At 36.2% G+C, this 9709-nt stretch overlaps 1 protein-coding gene across 1 annotated transcript; it reads left to right on the forward strand.

The window, feature by feature from the left end:
• Positions 1–1371: 1371 nt before the first annotated feature.
• Positions 1372–9399, forward strand: LOC141281405 (integrin beta-1-like). Its single transcript, XM_073813155.1, has 11 exons — positions 1372–1542; positions 1628–1723; positions 2265–2354; positions 2448–2588; positions 2681–2883; positions 4784–5022; positions 5172–5394; positions 5734–5963; positions 6084–6250; positions 7418–7495; positions 7983–9399. Exons 1-10 carry the CDS (start codon positions 1519–1521, stop codon positions 7493–7495), a joined length of 1491 nt encoding a protein of 496 aa, XP_073669256.1. The 5' UTR covers positions 1372–1518; the 3' UTR covers positions 7983–9399.
• The last annotated feature ends 310 nt before the right edge of the window (positions 9400–9709 follow it).

Consider the following 9709-nt stretch of genomic DNA (forward strand, 5'->3'; position numbering starts at 1 on the left):
AAAGCCCCTAACCCAATCCTAAACCGTTTGAGGATAAAGCAAAAGAAATTATGTCTTGCTTTAAGGAACGGGGTTACAAAGACATAATCCTCCAAAAAGCATTGAATAGGGCCAAATCTTCAAATAGAAAATGACTTTTACTAGGAAACCCACCTAAGCCTAAAAAAGTTAGACCTAGCCATTACAACGTTACCAAGCCATTTTAATAAAGGCTTTTTTACTTGTTTAGAGAGTGCCTTGGAGTTTTCTTTGTTTGGCTATACCACTATTTTCCTATCCAAAGAGCACCTCGACTTTAACGTATTCTTTGAGTCTGGGCAGCTTATGGTGTAATATGATACATAGCAATGATTAGGAAATGAAAAGTAGATTAATTTGAGACTAGACAAGACATGGGTGTCATGTGTAGGGAAGACAGAACCCAAGTGCAGACAGCTCTCAACCAAAAGACTTTTATTATATAACAAAAACACCCTCGAGGGGGTAAAACAAAGACAAAAATCCAAATGAATAACATGACACTAAACAGGGCAGGATGTGACAAAACAAGAACACACAACATCATCATAAGATGAACAATGATCCAGCACGAGACAGCAGACACAATGGCATTAAATAGGGGAGAACTGTAACGTGCATTAGGTAATAATATTACTTTTCTAAAGTAACGAGTAAAGTAACGCATTACTTTTTAAATGTACACATTAAAATTTTAGTTACTTTTTCAAAAAAGTAATGCAAGTTACTTTTTTAGTTTAATTAATTTGATCAAAAAATAAAAATGATGTACTGAATTAAACTAAACATGGTCAAATTATGCACTCTATGCGTACACGCCAGTGTGGGAACAGTTTGAGTCAGAAACTGAGATGGAAGGCCAGAGCTCGACATTTTTCTGATGAAATATGCAATTTCTGAAATTTTCAGTCATAAAAAACACCTGCAAGGCCTGAAAGAGATCAAGCCTTAGCCAAGAAATAGTATTGCAAAAGTAACTAAAAAGAAATGTAAGCATTACTTTTCATGAAAAGTAATTAAGTAAAGAAATTAGTTACTTTTTCGGGAGTAACTTAAAGGGATAGTTCACTTAAAAATAAAAATTCTGTCATCATTTACTCACTCTCAAGTTGTTACAAGCCTGCATACATTTCTTTGTTCTGATGAACACAAAGAAAGATATTTTGAGAAATATTTGAAACCAATATTTTTGAAACCACCAGTATTTTTTTCCTACTATGGAAGTGAATAGGGTCCACGAATGGTTTGGTTATGGCAGAATGATGACAGAATTTTCATTTTTAGGTGAACTATCCCTTAAATATTGTAATGCATTACTTTTAAAAGTAACTTTCCCCAACACTCTTAATACTCTTTCTACCCTTTCAGAACCACATAGGTTGGAGAAATGTCACTCGTTTGTTGGTGTTCTCCACGGATGCAGGTTTCCACTTTGCTGGAGACGGAAAACTCGGCGGAATCGTTCTTCCCAATGATGGGAAATGCCACCTGGAAAACAACATGTACACAATGAGCCATTATTATGTATGTAATGTTTGGTACTTTCTTGGGTTTGTGAATGTTAAATGTTTGACTGTCTAATAGAGGTTTCGTCTGTGTCTTTTGCTAGGATTATCCCTCCATCGCCCACCTTGTTCAGAAACTGAGTGAAAACAACATTCAGACCATATTTGCTGTCACAGAAGAATTTCAGCCTGTTTACAAAGTACGTTCACATTGATTTTTATCTTACTGATGGGTTTGATTTCTTAACATTTCCATCTGGCTTGTCGTTTATTTTTCCACATTATTCAAAACGTATTCAACTTTAATTTATATTAGTGGTGTTATGTAAAAGCATTAAAAAGTGTTTTCCAATGTGTGTTTTAATAAATGGTACACCTTAGTTTTTGTTTTCGTGGCTTTTGCCCTTCTCACATTTTCTTTAAAAAGTTTAAAGCATTGTTAATTTTTTTTTTTTTTTACTACTGATCTTACTTTGAAAGACATTTCAAATAGTTCACTTTATTCCAGTAATAAAAAATATTTAATATTTTTTTTTCAAATGCACTCTTTGAATCCAGCTTTTCTGTATTTGGAAAGCCACAACCCCAAAATAGTTTCTGACTCCCAACTTGGAAAAGCCAAAGTCATAATTTAAAGTTCCTGTCTCAAGTGTAATGGAATGTTGTTAAACAAACACCCAGTCTCTGTGCTTGAGATCCATGAATGTTTTTGTACCTTTTTCTTTTTTTCCCTTTCCACAGGAACTTAAAAACTTAATTCCGAAGTCTGCAGTGGGCACGCTATCAGCAAACTCCAGCAACGTGATCAATCTTATTATCGATGCCTACAATGTGAGTAAATCAGAAACATTCACAGTGTTTTGATTGAATTTTACCATATAAAGCTCCTCTCATTTAAACTGATGCCCTCTCGCTCTCTTTCAGTCTCTCTCCTCCGAGGTCATTCTGGAAAACAGTAAACTTCCTGAGGGAGTGACCATCACCTATCAATCACACTGCAAAAATGGTATAGTGAATGATGGAGAAAATGGAAGGAGGTGCTCCAACATCTCCATCGGAGATGAGGTGAGACCAAATCAGCCACTTTATCCACCTCTCAAGCTATTTTTACACTAAATAAGATATTAAAGTTGTTTGTATTTGAAATGAATTCTTAGGTATCCTTCAGCATTAATATCACAGCTCAGGGTTGCCCCAGACAAGGCAAAGAAGAAAAAATTAAGATTAAACCTTTGAGTTTTACTGAGGAGGTCGAGATCACCCTCAACTTCATCTGCGAGTGTGACTGTCACAAGCAGGGCATCAAAAACAGCGACTTGTGTCATAACGGCAACGGCACATTTGAGTGTGGAGCCTGCAGGTGAGTCTAAGCTCATACAGCAATCTAGCATTTGTTTAGACTTTGTATGTATAAATTATATTTTATGCAGCTCAACTGGTAGAGCATTGGGATTAAAGCATCTAATCTCTGATTACGCATGAGATTATGCAAATATCTGGCAAACGCGAGCGTCTCTTTTATCATAAACCCTTTAGACACGTCTGCATCAGGCACTTATTTTGACAAGAGACATGATGCACACAGGATCTCTCGAGACGCAGAATACATATTTCAAAAATACGAACCACGCACATGACGGGATACCTACTTGTTGTGATGAACTTTGCATCGAGCGCCCTCCAAAAGAAGTCACTGACCGCCACTGGTCTAAACACAGCCTAGACGCCTAGGATAAAGTTTAATAGACGTCTAACCATAGCCCAACAATAAATGAAATTAAATTAAATAATAAACCAAACACCTTGTAATCTATGTTGACTCTGCTTACAAAATTGAATATCATATATCTCACAAGCTATTTTGGCAGAAAATGACCAAATTCAGGTTTATTTTTATTTTGTCTAGAAGTGGGTTACTCATAGTCGTACTATATTGGGTCTATAGTTAACCTATACGGTGAAATGACGGCTGTTGCTTGCTGGGTAATAAACTTACTAATTTTGCAAATATCGTGTACATGTGTGCTACTTTGAGCAATTTTGGCAATTATGTCATTACTTTGTCATTTCCTTTGTATGTCTTCTTTGTATTTATTGCAAATCGAAATGACATCAGCCACCCTGCTCTGATATGTAATGTAAATTAAAATAGTCCTAGTATATTAATAGAGAACATACTGTCTGGTAGAGATGCACAGATCATCCGAATCCTTTTTTAAAAATAAATCACCCCTCCCAATATATCCTAATATAATTTTTTTCTAATTTTGATGTTCGCACCCTCCACCCGATCATCACATTACATTAAAAGAGCTCAGATGCAAAACCCTCTAAGTGCGCCTGACTCTTAATGGATTTGGCCAACAAATCTTTATTTCTGAATGGATTAACCCTTTCCCCGCCAGCGTTTTTTATTTTTTAAATAAAAAGTTGCCAGCCAGCGACAGCATTTTTTATGATTTTCACAAAAGTGTTATGCCTTCCAGAAAATGTTCTTCTATAAATATAATCATATAATATATCAAATAAAAGAATAGACCCTCTGCTTTCAAACAAACAAACAAAAAAATTTATTTGTTTACTTTTATCACTAATTTTGAGCAAAAAGCTAAGATAATTGCATTTCTGTAAAGGACTTTTGTTAGCGATTAGTTTCAGAATGATGATCAAATAATGCACAGAGTTTTTACTGTTTTTGAATCAGTAGCTGCTTTAGTGTTTTATAAGTTGTGTAAGAGAGCCACCTAGTGGATAATATCAGAAAAACAGATAAAAGCCGTAAAAACTCATCATGGAAGTGTCATTGGCAGGAAAGCGTTTTCTCTTAATTGATGAAATAACCCGCCAATGGTGGGAAAAGAGTTAAGCAAATTTAAAGCAAAAGTATTTGATGAACTTTTAATATGTGCCGAGAGCATTCAGTTAATATCATTATCTCATTTTTTGACTGAGTTGGCTTTGAGGGGCATTTGCATCTGAGCTCCTCATTTACTCTCAAGCACGATGATATGATAACATATTATACATTTTAGAGAACATAGATGATTACATATACCCGTTACCCACTCACAACTAATAAAAAATTATAACTTGGCCTGCCTGACCCACAGATTATCTGCAGTGTCCATGGATATAACTGCAATTTGCACATCACTATTCTCTAAGCTCTCTATTATTATTTTGTCAATTTATAACCACTTATATTTCTGGTAAAGTTGTAACGTAATTTATATTTTTACACCTCACTCTGCTCTTATCAGGTGCAATAAGGGACGTGTTGGCAGACAGTGTGAATGTCGTAAAGACGAGGTGTCCACTGAGGACCTGGATAAGAATTGCCGTAAGGACAACGGCACGGACATCTGCAGTAACAATGGCGAGTGCGTGTGCGGCACCTGCGAGTGCAAGAAGAGAGACAATCCTGAGGAACGCTACAGCGGCAAGTTCTGCGAGTGTGACAACTTCAACTGCGACCGTTCCAACAATAAACTCTGCGGAGGTACAGGAAGCTTTTTATCACTAAAAGACACTTTGTTACTCAACAGACCATTAACACAGGAAAAAAACATCAGATTACAGATTCTGTTTACGTTTCATATCACCAGATAAAGACTGTTAGTTACTGTAATCTTATTCTCTTTCCTGTAGGACACGGCCGTTGTGAGTGCCGGGTTTGTGTCTGTGATGCTAACTACACTGGAAGCGCGTGTGACTGCTCTCTGGACACCTCCACCTGCCTCGCCTCCAACAAGCAGATCTGTAATGGCAGAGGGATTTGTGAGTGTGGGACCTGCAGGTGCACAGACCCCAAGTTTCAGGGTCCCACCTGTGAGATTTGCCCCACCTGCCCTGGAGTCTGCACTGAACACAAGTATGTGACAAAAAAAGAGCAAATAAGTCAGAGAAAGACTTATAATATGTGCCGAAAGCAATCAGTCAATATCATCAACTGTTATAATTATAAGGGGGTCCTTGGACATTTTCCTCCCCTGTAAGCGGTCCCTGGCCCCAAAAAGTTTGAGAACCCCTGCCATAGAAGAACCATTCAGTCAAAGGTTCTTGAAAAGTTCTTTATAGAACCATACAGACAAAAATAGTTCTTCTATGGCATATTTATTTGAAAAGTGTAAGATGTTATCTTTGATATTCCAGTGAAATGATGTGAGTTTCATGCTGGCTGAATGAGTTAATGTCAGATTTCCTTTCACAGGGAGTGCGTGCAGTGTCGGGCATTCGGCACCGGAGAGAAGAAAGACACTTGTGAGAGAGACTGTAGTTACTTTAATCTCATCAAGGTGAAGGACAGAGACAAACTCCCCCAGCCCGTCCAGGCCTTCCCCCTCATGCACTGCAAAGAGAGAGACGCCAATGACTGCTGGTTTTACTACACATACGCTGTCAATAACACTGAGAAGGAGGTCCATGTTGTGGAAGAATTAGGTGAGGACCAAATGTGTGTTGCATGGCATTCATGGCTACTTTACAGAAGTCTTTCAACAGATCTGAAATCAGATTTTAATGTGGATGCATTAATGCGTTGATGACTGTTTTGTTTGGCAGAGTGTCCGCCGGGTCCTGACATCATCCCCATTGTGGCGGGTGTGGTCGCGGGCATCGTTCTGATTGGTCTAGCCCTGCTACTGATCTGGAAGCTGCTCATGATCATTCATGACAGACGCGAGTTCGCCAAGTTTGAGAAAGAGAAGATGAACGCCAAGTGGGACACGGTATGAAAGCTTCTGACTGTTTTTATATCAAATAGTATTTTACAGAATCAACTTTATTTTGTTGTCTGGTTAAAGTTTAAACTTTGCAAATTTAAGTTGTGTGTTTAGGAGGTCACTGAATGTTTTTGAGCTGGATGGATTTTAAGACAGCTGAGAGGAAAGGCTTTTGGGTTTTCAAGGCCTCATTTTTCTGGGTGTGGCCTGGGCTGTTGTGGTCATTGTGGACGGTTCAGTGCTGCCCCCTGCTGTTTAAAACTTAACATTTTAAAACAGATGTGCACATTGGCATCCATCTATAATGCCAAACAGAATTCAAAATCACACAAAAACAAAAGAGGAAAAATAGGATAAGGTAATAGTTAAGATGATAATGACATACTTAGTTATAGTAAGAATCATTGTAATAAAGTGAATAAGTGTAAATAATTCCTTTTGATAATGTTTATTTTTTATAAAGTGAAAAGTGAATAAGTGTAAATAATTATTTTAATAATGTTTAATTTTTATAAAGTGAATAACTGTAAATAATTACTTTAATAATGTTTATTTTTTATAATGTGAATAGTGAATAATTGTAAATAATTATTTTAATAATGTTTAATTTTTATGAAGTAAATAAGTGTAAATAATTTCTTTAATAATGTTTAAAAATAATTTATTTGCATATGCTAAAATTAAAACAATAGATCTCTATGAAGTCTTTTGCACTGCGTACGATTATTCGTGCTGGGTGAAAGTGAGGATTTTTTTCGACCAGTGTGACGTTTTTTTCCCCGTCTGCCTGCGATGAAACGAGCTGGTTGTTACACATTGCTTAAAGTAAATGTCCTTAACTGTTTGAACCTCACAGTTTGAGCACAGAGAATGTGTGTGGAGAAACATTTTGGGTGAATTAACCCTTTAAGGGGATAGTACACAAAAAATTACAATTTACTCACCCTCCATTTTTAGGTGAACTGCCTCCATAAGTATGATATGAAGGTTATACTTTCATTGTCTTGCATGCTTTCTCTTTTTTCATCCATGATTTCTATACTTTGAATCTTTTCTCCTACATACTGTATCATGACCATTGTTCTTTTTGTCCTTTATTTGTTTTCTATCATTTCATCTCCTGTATTTCTTTATATGTTCTTGACTTTTTATCTGCCCCATTTCCACCTTCAGACAGACAATCCAATTTACAAGAGCCCTATTAATAAATTCCAGAATCCAAGCTATGGACGTAAAGCTGTTGCTCTTTAAGTTTGTATTTCTCTCCTCTTTCCGCATGATCTTTCTTTGGTGTGTGCGTTTGTGTGTGTGAATATTTATCTGTACCCATGACTCTTATTTCCTTTTAATTCTAACAATTTTCAGATGTTTTCAATTTTCCTTTTTGACATCCATGACATCTTCCAATCTAAATCTTCCATATCTTGCAATTTCACAAAGTATTTAAACAATCACTAATAAATCCCAGCAGCATGAGTATTTGACAGTACTTCACAATACTTTACTCAGTGTTTGACATAATCATTTTGTTCCCTCCAATATATAACAGGATGTCACACATATACCTGCATGTGGTGATGTTTTGCAGTTCTTTATTTTTATGTAAGGACTGCTTTATAATAGATAGAGATGCATTTAGATTTTGGATTTAGAGATTTAAGTGCATTGTTTTGCTCTGCGTGCATTAAGTGCATTTGTTGCTTATTGTTTCCAAGGCTAATTTTTGTTTATTTCACAGGGAGAAAATCCTATTTATAAGAGCGCCGTAACAACTGTCATCAACCCCAAATATGAAGGCAAATAATGGACAACTATATCACAACTCAAGAGGGTTTTTGAAGGAACGGGCCATGTGGATATCCTATATTTTCCTTTCATTTGTTTCACATTTTATTTTTATTCTTTTTGAAACTATATTGTAGTGTTAGAGAGCAGTATTTTATCAAAGACTGGTTGCCCCCCCCTCCCTGTACAGTTTGTATAGACTTTATATTTACATCTATTTCTTCATGTAAACATTATCTCTTTTCACACAGAAGCATTTTGCTTTAAATATGGTGCAAAGGGATCCATAAATCCCTCTTAAAAAAAACAGGATCATATTTACTTTTTCATGATGCTGATACTGTGTTGTCATAGGACCGCTTGACGAATGTGTATTTGATTTCGGATTGTCAAGTGAAGTGAAACCATCTTCTCATGATCACCATTGTAAACTGGGAAGGTTTGATTTGTTATGCTAATAATCTATGCATATTTGTTCACTGTTATAGATTTTATTTTATGCCAAAAACATGTTTAATGCAATGCAAAACACTTAACTGTTAGAATGGCACGTGTCCTGTGATCATAACTTTATGCTGAAAATGTTGTCTGTGCATTTTATATGTCATGAAAGGATTATGTGGTGAAGTTTTATTATGTGGCTCTTAATGAGTATCAGTGTATTCAGGTGATATCCTGATGTTAATCGGTATAGGAAGACAAATGCCATAAATCTGCTCATTAGAAATGGGCACAATTGTTATTACTCACAAATGAAGGATTTTAATGTTATGTAAAAGTATGAGCATACTTGATCATCTTTGTAATTTGAATGTGAAGACATGTAAAATTAAAGTTGTAATAATTCACAAATATGAAGTCAGAGATGAAAGCTAAACGCTACAAAAACCCTAAGCAGTATGTGTTGCTTAAAAACAAAATGAAGAAAAGAAGAAAATGAGTTGTTTTGTGTGCAGAGGTTCATATCTAATGCTCAGCGGTACAAATAAACATGTTTTACATATTTTATTGAAATGTAACCAAAACGTTCGGTCATTTTAAATGTACAATAATACTTGGGGAAATTTTATTTTAAAGAAAGACAAAAAGAGAAATGCTGTAAAAACACCCCTCTGCTATAGCTTGAGGTATTGGTTTGGTTTAAAGTGCCTTTTTTCTGGTATTCTCAATATTGGCATTTAGAATTTATTTATTAAAAGAAATAAAGAAAAAAGATTGTTGTAATGTATTTCTTTCTAAGCTATGTAAAACATTGACAAATAAACAGTCACTAATTATTAATGCCATCATGGATTCTAATATTTGGGACACATAATAAAACGTCTCTGTTACGTATGTAACCCTCGTTCCCTGAAGGAATGGAACGGAGACGTCATGTCGTGACCGATGAATTGGGAACTCGCTTAGAGAGACCAATCTGCTTTGTTTACTAATACTTAAATGCCAATGTGCTTGGCATTGAGGTTTTAGCATAATGCCAGCACCACCCCACCAGGTGCGTATATAATCCGCAGGTGCAAATAGGGAAATTAGCTTCTTTTCGCTAAGAAAGCCGGGAAACAGTGACCGGCCGTAAACAGCAGGGAGCAGCACCTGTGGCAACGGGACGTGACGTCTCCATTCCCTTCCTTCAGGGAACGAGGGTTACATACCTAACCGAGACGTTCCCTTTCAGTCGGT

The sequence above is a fragment of the Paramisgurnus dabryanus genome, chromosome 22 (assembly GCF_030506205.2).
Source record: "Paramisgurnus dabryanus chromosome 22, PD_genome_1.1, whole genome shotgun sequence".
NCBI classification, from domain to species: domain Eukaryota; kingdom Metazoa; phylum Chordata; class Actinopteri; order Cypriniformes; family Cobitidae; genus Paramisgurnus; species Paramisgurnus dabryanus.